This window comes from Nyctibius grandis, chromosome 4, assembly GCF_013368605.1.
Source record: "Nyctibius grandis isolate bNycGra1 chromosome 4, bNycGra1.pri, whole genome shotgun sequence".
Classification (NCBI taxonomy): domain Eukaryota; kingdom Metazoa; phylum Chordata; class Aves; order Nyctibiiformes; family Nyctibiidae; genus Nyctibius; species Nyctibius grandis.
In genome coordinates, this window is record NC_090661.1 from 62733836 (window position 1) to 62751036 (window position 17201).

Here is a 17201-nt window from a genome sequence, read left to right on the forward strand (position 1 = left end):
AATTGAATTAATATATTTCTAAGTAAAAGTCATTAAGTACATAAATATGCCATAGGGACACCTTGGGAAGCAAATGAAAACAAAAAAATTAACTGAAAAATTGAGTTTTTGCTTGTGAGTGACGTATTTAGCATCTTTATTCTATAATTTTTTTAGAGTAAACGTGAACTGTCAGGAGCAGACAGTGGAGCCTGTGGAAATCTCATTTGGTGCTTTAGAACAGTCAAAGATGATCCCAAATCGTCTTCTGTCCATCAGGATAACAGAGGTAGGAGTGTTCTACATCTGATGTAGGTCATATCTAATAATCGGTACCTAGATAACTTCGTAGAGATGAATATGTGACAATCTTAAATGAAAAGATTTACTAAGGCACTAATAGTGTTTTTAGCACAGAGGTATCCATAAGAGGTATGGAGAATATTCTTGCTTTAATTTTTAGTAGTTCTTTGTTAAATAGTCTTCACATGTCGCAAATAAATTTCAAACATTGAAATTTGTTTGCACTTGACAAAATTTGTGGGATTTGCTGGCAGTAAATGTTAGCTGGAAATAGGCATAAATGTAAAGAGGGTTAATGAGAGAGGTAAAATATTTGTGTACACTATAGAAGTGGGAATCAGTAGGTATTTGGGCCATTTACCTGGTTGTTATTAGCTGGCAGTTTTCTTCAGAAACTGTATGTGTGAGAAATGAGATGAATTAATGGTACTGCAGGCTCATTCAGAAAAATACTACATGCATAAAAGATAGCATGTTAAGGGAAAGTTATATGTGTATATAAATATTTCTGAATTCTGAGCCTGAGAATTTTTAAATCTTGTGTTAACTATTGTCTTCTCAAGAAATTAATAGCAAGCAATATATATGCTGCTGAACTAAAAAATAATTAAAAAAAAAATCCAGACCACTGAAGTGGAAACTATAGGCTGAAGTATTAAAACAGCTCTTGAGAGTAGTGACTTGTGCAAGTGCAGAAAAGAGGTTTTGTTCATTTTATTCAGCTAAGTCTCTTGGATCAAAAACAGTCATGGATTTGATCAGGCGCATTCCAATCACTCGGGTATCTGTGCTACTTTTGTTTAATACATCAACTTTAATGATCGTATGTATTGTAAATAAAGATTCTTTTTTTATCACAAGTATTTGATATAAGATCAGAAATGATACATGAGGTCAGTAAGCCATTTGAAAAGATGACTTGTTTTATTCAATTTCATTTAAATAATGGTGTGTTCTTTTCAGTTTCTTAAAGGATGGCTAATTATAACAGTAACAATGCCAATTTGCTGCTAGATGTAGCTAACTGGTATTCTTTCACTAATAAGAAAAGTGTACCATATCTGTATGTATCGGTCTAATCAACTGTATCCTTACATTTTCTGTATGTTAATTTGCTTTAGAAAAATGGAAGCAGTCTTTTCTTAATTTTCTGTATTTTAGTAATGCTTATATCAGAGTCTATTTAGATGAAAAGTGTATTGCAGTTGCACAGCAAATAAACATTTAAAATAACATTGTCTAATGGTGAAAGAGAAATGCTTCACTGCATTATTGCAGTATGAGAACATTTCTATGTGTGTGTCAGGAGTAGGAGTGCTTTCCTGTATTTTGTTCAGATGTTTTTTGTGTTTGATGTAAAAGAGTAAAATAATATGAAATATGATATTGTCTTAATTTTTATAATTTCAGATAGTAGAAGTTGGACACTTCTGGGGTTACAGGACAGATGAAAAAACCAGGACTGTACTCCAGGCTCTAAGTGCTGAAATTAGCTACCAGAACCTGATGGATTTGCCAGTGTCTCCACATCCAGAGTTGGTTTGTCTTGCACCATTCACTCGTCTGGGAGGAGAAGGATACTATAGAGCTCGTATTCTGTATGTTTGTGGAGATTTTGCTGAGGTAGAGTAATATTGTCATATTGAATTGGTAGGATGTAATTGGTTTAACAATCTTGGAGCTATGCTTTCTTTTTTTACAAAGCGCTATGTTCATGATAGTTATAAATATTCCAGTAAAGAAATCTGTAGAACTAGAACTACAATAAAACCTTAATAGAATGCTGCCAGCATAGATGATTTAGGTTTTTCCAGAACACAGAAATATTTTAGTATTAAATTGAGATGCTGTTGTATATATATTGAAGTGTCCTGTGTGCTGCAGCAGAGCGAAGCGAAATAAAGACTAAAACCTCCAGTAACTTTGAAAACATAGTAAGGGATGCCTAGATCAGAGTCTAGAGCTGCATTGCTGGCAGCAACCCTGTCACTTCCTCTTCATAAATATATTGAGATCCATCTAAAAAATAAGTTTCTTGCCCCCACTATATTGGCAGTTTTCAGTCATTCATGGCCAATTTGTCTAAGCTTGTTCTTCTGCCAGTGTTTCTCCCCCTGGTTTACATAGGTTTTCTTCTTTTCCTCCTTTTTCCCCTCAAGTTTATTGTCTATCTTTTTCTTCATGGACTTTGTTTTGCTAATTGAAGCAAGCTGCACTCTTCATTGTCTCACATACTACATTGACTCTCTGTTCACCTGGTCTCCATCTCCTATTTTGTTTTGACTTCCGTTTTCTGAAGCAGAATTATGCATGCTTGCATACTTACAGTTCTGCCTTTGCTTATGCAATGATGCTATTATTCCTCTTTGAACACAGTGTTTCTCCTCTGCATTCAAAAATATTTCATGTGACGCATGCCACATTTGCCTTTTCATAGCTTTTTTTGCATGGGCCACCTCTTGTTATCACAGAATCAAAATCGTCTTGGTTGGAAAGGACCTTTAAGATCATCGAGTCCAACCATTAACCTAACACTGCCAAGTCAACCCCTAAACAATATCCCTAAACCATGTCCCTAAGCACTACATCTACTCGTCTTTTAAATACCTCCAGGGATGGTGACTCCACCACTTCCCTGGGCAGCCTGTTCCACTGCTTGACAACCCTTTTGGTGAAGAAATTTTTAATAATATCCAATCTAAACCTCCCCTGGCGCAACTTGAGGCCATTTCCTCTCGTCCTATCGCTTGTTACCTGGGAGAAGAGGCTAACACCCACCTTGCTACAGCCTCCTGTCACGTACTTGTATACAGCACTAAGGTCTCCCCTGAGCCTCCTTTACTCCAGACTAAACAACCCCAGTTCCCTCAGCCGCTCCCCATAAGACTTGTTCTCTAGACCCTTCACCAGCTTCGTTGCCCTTCTCTGGACTCTCTTCAGCATCTCAACGTCTTTCTTGTAGTGAGGGGCCCAAAACTGAACACAGTATTCAAGGTGCGGCCTCACCAGTGCCGAGAACAGGGACGACCACTTCCCTTGCCCTACTGGCCACACTTATTTCTGATACAAGCCAGGATGCTGTTGGCCTTTTTGGCCACCCGGGCACACTGCTGGCTCATATTAGCTGGCCATCGATCAACACCCCCAGGTCCTTTTCCACCAGGCAGCTTTCCAGCCACTCTTCCCGAAGCCTGTAGCAGTGCATGGGGTTCTTATGCCCCAAGTGCAGGACCCGACACTTAGCCTTGTTGAACCTCATACAGTTGGCCTCGGCCCATCGATCCAGCCTGTCGAGATCCCTCTGCAGAGCCTTCCTACCCTCAAGGAGATCAACACTCCCACCCAACTTAGTGTCTTCTGCAAACTTACTGAGGGTGCACTCGATCCCCTTGTCCAGATCATTATCTTACAGTCAGTCCTGTCTCCTTGGTAATTTCCAACTAATTAGAATTTATAAATAATAGTAGAGCATTTATAGCAGAAATTGTTAAAAATTCCAAAGGACATGATCTTTTACTTTATACCACTTGGTTTTTCCTGTTCCTGTTGAGTTCTCAGGTCCATTCAGTGTGATCTTTTTTTGTACCAGTGCTTATGTAGCTGAGTTCTATACCATCAGCAAATTCATCAGAACATTTTGGCTTTTTGTGCTGAGATCAGTAATGGAAATTAGTGCCACAATTCAAGATTGGTATTCATTTTTCAGGCCAATACTTTTCTTTTCAGCAGTTACGGACGGATTTTTGTAAGGATTATTTTTGTAAGATTGGCCTTTGCATAGCCCATTCCTCCTTTGAATTTCTTAATCCCTTAACGTAGCTGGGTGTCACCACTATAGAGTTAATACTGAACATTCTCATCTGTTTAAAGTCATGGGAAAACTAGTGAATAACAGTGCTAATCACATCACTTTCTCCTTTGCATTTATAAACAGTCACAGGATACATGTGAGCATTTGTTTATCTAAAAGCAGTTATTAGGTACTATCACTCACTATTAAGACGTAAGGTTATACAGATTTAATTGTGGGGAAACAATTAGAGCCTTTCAGAGAAAATTGCCTTTTCTAGATTTAGCAGATTATTTGCATTACCAGTGGATGTTTAAGCCAAGGGATCAAATAATAGACATGATAAAATTTGACCTATTATTTTTGACATGACATCATTTGCATGCTTTCCAGACTCTGAATTTTCTTCCATTTCACTTGATAAGATTGTGTTGTACTGTTATTATTAAACTTAGGTCGTTGCTTTCCTTGCCACTTCTAATGTTGTGGAATATCTGCAGATGCTCTTGATTCTTTTTCCAGGTTTTTTTTGTGGATTACGGCAATAGATCAAAAGTGCCTTTAAAGAAATTAAAAGAGATTCCAAGCTGTCTTCAGGAGCTTCCTTTCCAGGTAGAGGTGATGCTATTTGCTGCTGCTTAATAGATATTTCACGTGTGGTGTGGCAAACAGAAGTATACTTCAAATCATAATGCTTTTCAGAATACTAATGAAATAACATGTATTTGCTAATGATAGTACCTAGAATCCACCTTCACTAGTAGGTGGATAAATGTTTTCCACAGATACGTATGCACAAAGCAGTAATTCTTGTATGTAACAGAATTGCATTGTATTTAATTGTAGAGAAATGTTCCAGGCTTTTGTTTTCAGCGGCTTGAACTTGCTGCCTGACTGGATGTAAAAAACATTGTTTGTATTTATTTTTTTTAACTGAATGTTTAAACTAGTCCCGTTCCTGTTGGGACAACATAGTGGGATCTCTCTCCCATCTGTAATCACAGGAACGGAGGAAGGAGAGAGGAAATTGCTCTAACAGCTGCCTTTTGCTGCTTGTTGCTTTTGGTTATCAGTTTCTTTACTGTCCATCAGTTCTGTGAGAAGTAGAACTTCTGTCTAGAAGGATAATGTTGTTCTGGTTCCTCTGTTGCCTGCTTATATGCAAAGCTCCAGGAGTAACAGGCTGAGCAGTAGATCAGCTTTGCTTTAGTCTAAGGAACCTCTGAGCAAATGACAGAGGTTTATACAGCCTAGAAAACAGCCCAGAGAGGAGAAACTATCAATGACTACTTTATTCTCTGCTTAAACCTAGCTTCTCCTGCAGATAAGTGGCAGCTTAGTATCTCGTCTGCATGGCACAAGTTTGCAGTGGCAAGTATCTTGCTTACAGTTACTGTGCAGAGTAATTTTGCTCCATCAAAGCTCCTGCTCTGCTACGCTATTAATTACAGGACAAATACATAGGAGGTACCTGATCTAAATTTTGCAAAGCTAGAAGTCTCTGGTTTTGCTTTTTGCTGCTTTGCTATTCTTTGAACTACTGGCTTTACTTGGATCTCTTTAGACAGAACTCTCTTGATGATGAAATAGTGATCTGTAACACAAATCTGAGGGACTCTATCGCTAGTTTTTCAGAAAAATAATTCTCTTGAGCTATACCTACAAATAAAATAACTAAAGACTTCAAGTGAAATTCAGCTTTTCAGTCCTCATTCAGATATTTTTAAGCTAATTGAAACAGCTATATCATACTAACTTTATTCTTTGAAGCATTTAATGATAAAAATGAGAAATGAACCAGCAGAAGTATGGGTTTATTTTATTTATCTCTTCTTAGTATTAGATCTTGACAGGGTTAATTTTGTTTGGTTTTGTTTTATAATTGATTCAAAAAAATAAGTAGCACTAATTTTGGCAAGAAGCATCCTTTTTTGTGTTTTCTTCAGGTGTATTAAAGGGAAATGTATTTCACTTCAAGTCTAATCTTTTAGTGACCAGTTTTAATGACCGGCAAGAAAAAAAATAGGGTTTCTGCTGTAAATTCATTTGAAGACTTATTTACAGATAGTGATTTTGGAAAGGGCTTAAATGAGAACTAAATTACTCATGCCTGCCAGGGACAGAATAGCTGCAGTGGTCTTGCCAAGTTTTCTGTTACCTTAGTTGAAAACCACTGGCGATTGTAAAGTTTTTTCCAGACAAGACATCTCTACACTCCTAAGATTTGAATGTGGATGGTGAATTAATACCAAATTATCTTTAATTCATGCTTTGTTTGCTCTGATGCATTGGCAACTGTGTACAATATTGAAGTGATATGAGTTTTAATGTGTAGCTGCGTTGGCAATGACGGAAGAGGAATTATGCCAGTAGCTTTATAGCAATCCTATGGATTAACATAAGCCAGTGCAATAATTATGAAGTAATTTACAGTTATTAATTCAAACAGTTTGTTGAGAAAATGAAAGATTTTCATGCTGATTTTCAAAGCATTGTTTTCAATGTGTTTGCTCTAGGCTTTAGAATTCAAGATATGCAAGATGCGTCCATCTGCAAAATCTCATGTATGTGGGGAATGGTGGAGTTACAGTGCTAGCCAGAGATTTTTATCACTAGTAAATGGCTATACTGTTCTAGTGAAGGTGTATTCACTTGTGCGTAGTGTTCTGCATGTGGATGTTTTCTGTTACTTGAGGAGCAAAGAGCTTGTGAATATTCGAGATGTTCTTATTGAAGAATGTTATGCTGAACTAGCAGAAGAATCATACGAATCACAAGTAAGTATTGAGTAAGCTGCTTCTACTTTTCTTACACTAATTTATTTCAGCTCAGGCTGTTTGAAGTTCTGAGAAGACGAGCTGAAGTCTTGACTAATGCCATGGGATTAGGCAAGATTAATACTTGAATGGGACAGTATATTTTTATGTGTGTGCACAATTCATATTGAGCTGTTGGCCAAAAGTATTGCTGCTTTGAGACACCTTTTGAAAGAGATGTTTCCTGGGAGATAGTGCCATCAATTGAGCTGCTTCACTGTTTTTTTGAAACTTTGAAAAAGTGTGACTGTTTTATAGTTTTAACTGTCTTCTGGTTTTATGTTTTATGTAATCTGAAAGGTGATAAGAACATTGTGTTTTGTATTCGTTTGTGAGTATGCATGTTCTTTGTGTAGGACCTTTTTTTTGTACAGTTTTTGAAAAACGTAGGTGTTTCATGGTTTTAACACTTTTCCTTTATTATGTAGCAAAGCCATGATTTGCTCAAGGCATTGTTTTTGGACGAAGTAAACAAAGAGGAGAAAATGCCTGTATCTTCTTGCTCTACCTATCCTTCAACAAGAGAGGAAGAAAAGCATCTCATTGAAAGATTGTTAAACTTGTTTTCTGACAATAAATCTGCTGCACCAACCCATAAGGTAACATCGGTGGTGGTTTTGGTGTGTCGTTACATGACCGTGCTTCTCACATTGTTAGAATGGAGATGAAGTCTGAAAGTACCTTTAATAACCAAACCATACTTGATGCCTTTCATAGTGCCTTCTACCTTCGGTTGGTAGAAAGCTGTAATGTGACCGCCATTGCAGACTAGTCTATTGCAGCTTTTAAGAGTTTTGAAGTATAACCTAAGAGCTGAGTGAACCAGCTCTTCTAACACATTCTAAGGCAGCACTTCAAATGACTGCAGAACAAAGAACAAACTGAAAAACTGAACACCATGTTTCTGTGTGGTAGTCTTCATTGTATAAGCTACAGCAAAAAAACAAGATTACGACCATATCAACTTTTCAGAAAATTAAAAATTATTTTTACTATACACAGTGTTTCGTTCTTCCTCAGCTAAAGATAGATAAGCAGCTAGGGTAGGTGATGCAGCAACACTCCAGTAACTGAAAATAATGAAACAGTCGTTGTTTCTTCCACTGCCAATTCCAAACTTGGAATTTATTCTTATGTATTTTGAGATATCTGGTCACTACTAAGCTGGAATATAAAACATTAAAATGTGTGTCCTGTTCTGCATTCTGATTACAAGTTAAGCCTAGTCTACATTAGAATTCTTTTCCCATTTCAGACCTGACAAAATTTTGGGCTTTCAAGCACCTACGCATGCTCAGTTTACCCACAGAAGTAATCTTGTTTTACTAGTCACTTTCATAAAGTAAGATGTTTTCAAGATTAAAGACCTGCTCATGTAAAAAAAATGACCTGATTTTGTTAGGTCTGTGACATCTGAACTTGTGTTTTTTAAGCCAGAGGAAAGGTGTGAATCCCCAGCACCTGTGAAAATAAATTATTGTTGTTTCGGTGCCTCAACAGGCAAAGTTTGCTTTAGATGGGTGAAATGAAAATGCTATTTATCAGATTATCAGTTCAGTGTTGCTTAGTACATGCTGAAATGCATTTTGGTTTTCATTTATAAAGGATTTTGATTTGGAGAGATCCAGGTGCTGGCTAACTAGAATATCATTTGTTCTGTGTCTTTTTGAAGGTAACAGTTTTTGGCCCGTTCAGTCCTTATGAGGTGAAATGCTACAGTATGACTAGAGTATCCCAGTTCAGGTACGACAAGACTTTTACTGTGAAGAATAAGCACGTTGTCAGCTGTTATTTTCGATGAATAGGCAAAAACCATCCTAGTTACTCTTGTTTTTACAGAATTTTTATTCATTGAAAAGACTGAAGTAGTCAGGCCTGAATTGCATTAATATGCACACTATTGCTATATAAAATTTTAAGAATAATTTTATTAAAGGTGCTTTAATGTCTTACAGACAGATTATTTATTAACCGTGATATACATCTGCTAAATGGTATTCAGGTAATCTTCAGCCAGTAACTGCTATCCATTGAGGTTGCATTGTGAACTTAGTTCTTTTTTTACATGTTTGTATGGTTTTTGTTTTTTTAGTGTTGAAAATATTTCTTATTTCCTCCCCAGAAGTGCTCTCATACAAAAGGAAAGCATAAACTCTGTTGTTCTCCATGATCCTCCAGAAGATCACTTTCAGCAATTGTTGGTTGCTGCTTCTGTATCAGCAAATGCAGTTGGTAATGCTTAATAAAAATGTTTGGACAGTTTCTCTAGACTTTTGGTTTTGTATGAAGAATTCTACAAGTAAATATGTCACTGTAGTTCTACGTTACATCTTTTTGAGGTTTCATTTTCATTAGATACTCCTTAGGTTTGATTAAAAAATATTATGTGTGTGTGACAGGATCTGCTGTGATTTTAGAGGAAACATCTTTGATGCCTCCTATTCCTGGCCTGCTTGCGTTCCTCAGTATGCTGTTTGCTCCTGCTATAGAACTCAGGTATTCATGCCTTGTAAAAAGTGGTTCTTCTTTTATTTCTTTTTTAGGACCCTCACAAATTGATGACAGAATTTTTTTTTTTCCTGCTTTCAGCATTTAGTATATTCTCTTCCTGTTGATGTAATTCTTGTATCTTTCATCAGTTTTAGTATAGTATGTAGCTAAGATAACTTGTTTCATGTACTTATGAATTGGTGCTGCAGGCTTTACCCCTATGATAAGGCAATACAGTTCCTGACAGTTGTGCCAGAAGCCTAGGGTGATGAATTGTAGAACTGGGCAAGTTTTAAATCTACGTGAGGAGAGGAACTTGCATGATTTCTGTAAAAGCTGAGTTCTGGCAGTTGCATTACTGTTGTGTTTTGTTTAAATTCTTGTATCTGTAGACTGTCATTTCAACATAGTGAAGCTAGCTTTCATTATTAAAGTTTCATTTTGCATATGTCTGATTTTCTTTTTAAGTTTTATAAGTATAAGTTTTCATAACCAGAACTTTTGTTTCATCACTATATTTTAAAAAACAGTATGACAAGGTGTGAATGCCTCTCAATTGTTTTAGCTTCTTTAAAACACACCTGTGTCATGCTTGGCATGGCTTAGACAAATTCATTTAAGTCTGTCTTCATGTGGGTTTAGTTTCTTTATCTCTAGGCGAGACTGTTTGCTTTCTTTTTTTGTACAGGGTTGATAAAAGTGGAAAGTATTTTACTGGTGTTCTGTGTGGTTTGGGTTGGAATGAGACTTGTGGGGCTCCACTGCTTCCAGAAAATGACATGGAGCTGACATTTGATGTGCGTGTTGGAGCGGAAGACATAACAGAGGTAAAACATGCATTTTCGCTATAGTGGAAATCAAGTAGAATTCAGTGCATCAGAGCTTGTTAACTCTTAGAGTTAATAATAAGAAAACTTGTTTTAAGCTGTTGGTTTGGGTTTTTTTAGTGTACTACCTGTTTATAACCTTGGATTCTTATCAGAAGAAAACAGTTGCCCCCTCCATACACTTTGAACAAAGTAAAAATATTATAGAACAATACATTGTACACTTTTTTCAAAACAAAAGCATCGATTTTGCACTAATCAGATGTCAATACTTGTTAGTTATGTTCTTAGGATTATTGTGGTTTTTACTGATCAGCCTAGCATTACTGCTCTGCAGCCTTCAGTTTGATTTTACAGTTCTTGATAAGTCATTCATCTGTATCAAAGTACTTCTCCCAGAGCAGATCAGCCAAACAAACAATAAACCCCCTCTATTCCTCATTACAGCCTTTTTGCAACTTGTAGACAGAGATCTGACAGGGGGAGGTATGTACATATACTCTGTTAGGCAGGACAGTAAGCTGTATTTGACTTATGCTTCATATTTGACATGTGCTTTAGACAGTGAAGGACCTCACGTGCCCTGATTACTTCTATGTACAGAGCAGGTACATTAGGTGATGACCGGTGATTTCTAGAGGCTTTTTAAGGACACAGTGGACATGCTGGTGCATGTATCTGTGAGCTAATTTTTTCTAAAAGCACTGACTTAGTATGTGTCATGTCTATATTCATGACACCTTAGCCAGAATGGTAACACCAAGCTGTTGTGCATGTGAAAATTATGGACAGATAGGGAAAATCCTTAAAACTTTTACAGAAGGAACCCTGTGTTGGAGAAAATCCAGGCAAGTGGTAGCCTGTATGTTTTGTGGCATAACTTGAGTAACCTTGAAGATTGTGATATCAAGTGGCTGAACATTAACGTATTTGACCAGATGCATCTGGAGTAAGAAGTGTTTCTAAAGCTTCAGATGTTTTTGCTTATGTTAATAATATTCCAGTTGAAGTTCAGTGGTATGGCTGCCACAGCCACCTTCGTGTCAGTGTAATGTAATACAGAACTAGTGCTGGTTTAGAGTACTTTATATTCTGTCACTGGTATTTTTACAGATAAACATCCTAAGGACAGCTATTAATAAGCTCCTCAGTGAATGTGTAGTGTGTTCTGGACAAGAGAGAATGACACAGCTGCAGGAAAATGTTCGTCAGAAACTTCTATGGTAATAATTTTGTAGAAATAAGATCTTCTGTTTCACAGTCTCAGCAAAAACAAAATAAATGATTGCTTGAAGCATAGCTCAGATTAAGCTTTGGGGAAATAATATATGTTCTCATTTAATTATGCATTTTATTTACTTTGTTTATTCATAAAGCAGTATACTCAACAACTTTAGACTTTGTGGAAGCACTGGTTCTTCAGGGAAGCCTGATCGCTTAAGAGTCATAAAACCTAGACTGTAAAACCTGTTCTACAGGATACCAGTTCTGATGTATCTTTGCTTTGTGCACCCAGGACAAAGCTAATGAAGTCCTATGGCATAAGAGTGCAGAAGGATTTAGAATTCTTTCTCCCTATACATAAATCTCAATTGTGTGTGCTGCCTTTCCTCCCTTAACAGACTTGTGTAGGATAGGTGTTGGCCAAGTTAATTGCTGGAAGTCCCAGGTTAATTTATGAATTGAAGTAAGACCACCTCCCTTTTTTTCCAGCAGGCCTCCCTGCTTCTCGTAACTGAAGCAGTGGTTCAGAAAAGACTATTGTGAGCCAGTGCAGCCAGTCTTGAGAATTTTTTTAGCTTGCTGTGTGTCAGAAGTGTTTGGGGGAGCCAGTTCAATGAAGTATCCCTGTAACAGCTCCTCCTAATGTCTGCTACCGCTGAGCACGCTGTGAAAAATCTTCCCTTGTTTGTAAATGTAGTGTGCATGTTAGTGCTGTCTGTATCATCAGTGGACTTTTCTTACCTGGCTTTATTCTGAACAGATTTCAGAAAGAGCTCTGGCTCAGCCATGAACTAAGAGTTATGTTATGTTATGCTCTCTAGCATTGGCCTCACCTCTAGGAAATGTGACCTTTTTAGCGAATCGAACTTTTTTCAAGGAACTGCATGCCAAAGTGAGGCAGTTGCTCATGCTGGTAAAGATCAGGAGCTTTTAAGCTTAACTGCCCTTACCCTAGGTTATCAAAATTATTATCAGAGCAGCTGTTCTTGCTGAGTTTTCAGGTGTTTCTTGTTTTTGAATGTTCCTGCTCAGCTGATTTTTTTTTTCCCCAGCTGTGAAAAAACTATTACAGTGCCTTTTGTTGAAAGCAAGTGCCCATACTTCTTATTTCCAAAACTTGAAAGAAAATTCAGTGTGGTGCATTTTATAATCAATTAACAAGTGCGGGGGAAGTCAGCCTTACCTTTTGAGGCACTGGAAATGAAATTAAAAGAGCATAAACAATTGCCAGAAGATGTGGAGATACCTATTCTATGTTAGCTGACCAGCAGACATGTTGGATGTATGACAAGGGAGCAAGGTGATTATTTTTGTTTCGGGCGCTATGGTGTGCATGCCACCAGTGGGTCAGCTGCTCTTCTTTCTGAGACATGGCAGCTTCCAGCTGGCTGTTGCAGTGGGTTGAGTGTGCCTCCAGAAAGTGGGGTACACCTTCACAAAGGCTGTACCTCAGAGATGCACGCTGCTTGCACTTTCAACTTAAGGAGCAGCAGTGCAAGCTGACGGCAAGCTGTTCGCATTTCACATCTGCAAAACTCTTGGTAAAATACCAGCTGTCGAGCGTACTGCTGATGCAATATTTAATTTCCTATTTGTGTCCAAGTCCCTCAGGGCAGTTGGTGTCTGCATTGCCTTTGGACACTGCCATGTAGTACCATGTTTAGACTTCAAAGCTGAATGAAGATGGCTTGCATGATTCATGTAATAAGTGCAGGGAGAAGTCAAGGAAGATGGATAGGCAGAAAGAAGCAAAACCACAAAACCTCTCTGGAGGTGACTGGGACAATAACAGGAGCTCATAGTTGGGCATTAACACTTATGTGCTAAAATCAAGGCAGAAAAATGTCACTGGTATTTCTTTAGATATGTGAATACTTGCTGCTGTTTTGGCACCTTTTTTGGGCTGATAGTTCAGACATCTCCAGCCAGCTGGGAGGGGAAGGAGCAGCCTGCGCAGGTCCTCAGCGTTGATGTCTTCCCTGGTTCAATCAGTGCTGACTGCTTGACTCACTCATTCTCATCAGCCTGCTGGGCTTTTTTTTCTTTAGGATTTTATACCTTTCTCTATAGTGTTTTCTCTCTTGGAGCCTTTGTGCTTTTACTGATTCTGTTCCAACAATCCTACAGCTAATTTTTCTGCCTTTCTTACCTCTGTGCAGACTCACAGCTCGCCCTCGGCAGTCTGAGCCAAGGGTGCACAGCCATCCTGTGTCAGAATTGAGCCTTGGGAATGTAGGCAGCTCAGCTCGGGGTGGGGGAGTTTACAGCAGGCGTTACAGAGAGAGACAGGGTCACGCTATCAAAAAAACAAATTCAGTAATTATTCTGTATTTTTATTCTGGATTCTTTTTCTGAAGTCCCTGAAGGTGGGCTGCTTTTTTTTTGTAACCTTTTTGAAGGAAGAGGCAATCTGTTTACTATCATGATGTCTTCTTTTTCTTTGTGTAAAATCTTTCTTCATTTTGAATATCTTTTTCTTGATTGTACTTTGTTTTATGTCTTGGAAAAAAACTAATCTTTTATTAGTAAGAGTAAATATGTAAAAATTTAGCCTGATCAGTCTGTCATAACTCTTTTCCAGTTTTCAAAAGCTAATTGTATTTACAACATGTCACCACTACTTCAGACTAAAATGAGTGTTTGAAAAACACATCTAGACAGAATTAATTAAAGTCTACTACTGTTGTACTTTGCACAGCTTGAGGAAATAACTGGAGCAGACAGACAATCTATAGTAATTGAGTTGTCATGCAAAACAAAATACCCTAAAAATAGCTGTATTATACATTCTAGTGAATAAGCACACATGAAACTTATGGAATAAATGACAGTTGCAAATTCTAGTACTTTATAAATTTTCTAAAAAAAATTTTTTTTCTTTAAAAGCAAGTACATTCTGATACACTTAATGTTCCTATGAAAATTTGTAGTTTGACTTCTTACACTAGAGGGGCAAACTGCAGAGAAGTGAACAAATCAGACTAGATTAACAAGGAAATTTAAGATTCCCTTCAGCATAGACACCCTGTAAATGCCTAGTTGCATCCAATATAAAAATTCTTTTATCTTTGTAATTAATCAAATACAAGGCTATTTTTATGTAATTTCAGCTTAATCTGCAAATCAAAACCTCGAGATATAATTATTCCTATGTGGTATGAGAAGCCATATGCATGGAATCAGGTAAGGGTATAAATTATTTTTTTTCTTTGTTCCTTAAAAAGAGTAGTTAGAGTACCCCAGTACAGTTAGTTACGAGTGGTCAAAGGGAGAATTTCTTTTGGAAGGATGTCTTTTTTGAGCCTGGGGAGGGTGGGGGCAAAGTATTGAATTCAAAGATACTGAAAGCACTGTAGGGTCAAATTTATGGCATAAGAATTGTGTATGCATCAGCCTCTATTGATATCCTACTTTTGTAGAGTCTATTTAGTTTGGATGTTTTGTTTTATTTTTTAATTTTGTATATACAAATATTTAGCCTTTTCAAACAGAACACTTCATGATTTTTAAGTTCAGAGAGATTGTAAAGGCAACTTTACATTTGTTGGAAGTTAAAATTTTGTATTCTTTCTATTAAGCAGCCATGGCCTAAAAGAAAAAGATTGATATATTTTTCTTGTTCAGATTTTATCTGAATGCAGTGCATTTTAGTTTTGTTTTGGGTTGCTGTGCTTTTGGTGGCTTTTCCCTTTTAAACAGACAGAAATGTGTCTTGCTTTAGAGTGAATGTGCTGGGATCAGATAGAGGGCAGTTTTCTCGAAATCTGGGAGTGTTTTTTAAAGCTGACAAGTATAGCTTCCTGCTCTGTTAGAAATCTTACCCTTCTTTTTGTAAGGCCCTCTTCAGGCTGCTAGATTTCCTGATGAACAAGTGCATTTTCTTAATGAAAAGGAGGCAAGGCATTACTGAGTGCAGCAGTAAGATTTCTACACGCACCCTCCCTGTGCCTCTCCCACCCTGAGGCATATAAATGAGGGGTTTAGGTCTCTCTTCTTGAAAAGATTGACAACAGTGAATGAGCACCAAGGGCACATATTTCTAGTAGGCCTTCACTGAGGGGTTAGAGTGTGTCGTGATACACTGCCTTAAGCCAAAGTGTTTCTATTTTCATATTTCAAATTCAGTTATCCTTGGTATTATGAAGATAATCTATTCAATTATGTTGGTGTTCAGCTTTTTATAACAAGTTAATGTATAGGCCTTGGATCAGGATTTTCCCAACTGTGTCCAAAGTCTGAAGAATCTCAGGATATCTTTCTTATATCATCACATAAAATACTACTGGTAATGCTTTGGAATTGATTGTGGAACAGTATTCTGACTCAGGCAAACCATGAGATACAGCATTCTTACAGTACTTATGTTGATATGTGTGGCATGGAACTGAAATGCCTGTATGATTTGAAACTGTCAAAACTCTTCAAAACTCTTCCTTAATTATGTTGTGTAGAAAAACAGTATTAAGAATGCATTCTGACTTTCATCTTGCTTCTTTTGATTAGGTGGATTCTCAGCGTATCATTGACCAGTCAGAAAAGGAGCATGAAAGAGGACATGGTCTTTATCAGCTACATAAGCTTATTGTGTTGAATGTTTAAGTATTTCTAGAAGTCTTTCAGAGGAAGAGGTATTACAACTAGTCTAAAAGTTACTTTTGTCTTCTGTATAACCCTTGGATGTTTGTTTGGAAACATGGAACAAGACTGTTCCATAAGATTAGTGTTAAGTGTACTAAAATACAGTTTGGAATACGTTAAATGTTTTTTCAAAAGCTAGGATTTGCTCACATAGAGCAGACAAGTTTATTCATAAAACAAAACGACTTAAAGCAGGATGCAACTTTCATTTTAATAATACTTCTGAGCAGGTTTATCACAAGGTACATGATAGAGAAAGCAAATCTAGGTTTAGTTGTTCATTTTCTGTCTAAAAGCTCGTAAGCCATGGGGCATGATTTTGTCTTTAACTGCAAGTTGCATTTTCCTGTTTTCTTTCTCGTTAGTTTTTCAAAAAGCCATACAACAAAGGTGTTTGGGGTTTTTCTTAACCAAAAACTAGAGGTCAAAGGAAACTGCTGATCTGGATTATATGCTGATCCAAAATACAACTTCATATACTGGATACAATTTTTCATTAATTTTTCATACAGCAAAATATAATATAAGAATTCTTTTCCTGTATGGCAGAAGAATGCTTTTGAATTACTGATTTATGGCACCTTTGTTTCATCCTTTCCTTTTATTTCTACCCATGAGATTTTTAGTCCTAAAAATGAGGTCAGTGGTTTCAGAATAAAATGCAGAAGTGAAATAAAATGTATTTGTCTCTTCTGTTGTGCGGTCATGCTTAATAAAAGCTAAATTTAGTTATTAATGGTATGTGATTGCATTCATGAAATACATGAATACAAAAACAGTATGTGGAAAAGTATTAATCTTTTCACTATTCACTCAATGACTTGAAGATGATGTAATATCCAGTCATCCTCTGAAGAACAGACAGAATCAATGGTCACCATAAAGTGGCAGATTAGGGAAAATAAGGGGATGCTTAAACTAAGAAATTATTTTAAGCTGTACTTAGAGGGACAACCATATAATAGGCAATTTCGGTGGTTTATTATAAGCATTACTTCCTTAGACCCATTTTTACTAATCCTGGTGAATTATAACACATCATGCTTTATATGGTGAGATAGGTTTAATAGAAAATTTGCATCTCAAATGGCTTAGACAACATATTTCTCAGCAGAGGACTGTATGCAAATTAAG

At 37.0% G+C, this 17201-nt stretch overlaps 1 protein-coding gene across 2 annotated transcripts in view; it reads left to right on the forward strand.

Annotated features, from left to right (window-relative positions):
- Positions 1 to 16028, forward strand: part of TDRD9 (tudor domain containing 9) — an 87449-nt gene extending 71421 nt beyond the window's left edge. For both annotated transcript variants that reach the window (XM_068399234.1, XM_068399232.1), the window contains exons 25-36: positions 157 to 268; positions 1693 to 1905; positions 4595 to 4684; positions 6589 to 6849; positions 7317 to 7487; positions 8561 to 8631; positions 9011 to 9120; positions 9288 to 9384; positions 10067 to 10205; positions 11319 to 11428; positions 14540 to 14612; positions 15933 to 16028. In XM_068399234.1, the coding sequence (XP_068255335.1) occupies positions 157 to 268; positions 1693 to 1905; positions 4595 to 4684; positions 6589 to 6849; positions 7317 to 7487; positions 8561 to 8631; positions 9011 to 9120; positions 9288 to 9384; positions 10067 to 10205; positions 11319 to 11428; positions 14540 to 14612; positions 15933 to 16028 (1543 nt within the window). The remainder of the gene's footprint in view (positions 1 to 156; positions 269 to 1692; positions 1906 to 4594; positions 4685 to 6588; positions 6850 to 7316; positions 7488 to 8560; positions 8632 to 9010; positions 9121 to 9287; positions 9385 to 10066; positions 10206 to 11318; positions 11429 to 14539; positions 14613 to 15932) is intronic.
- The last annotated feature ends 1173 nt before the right edge of the window (positions 16029 to 17201 follow it).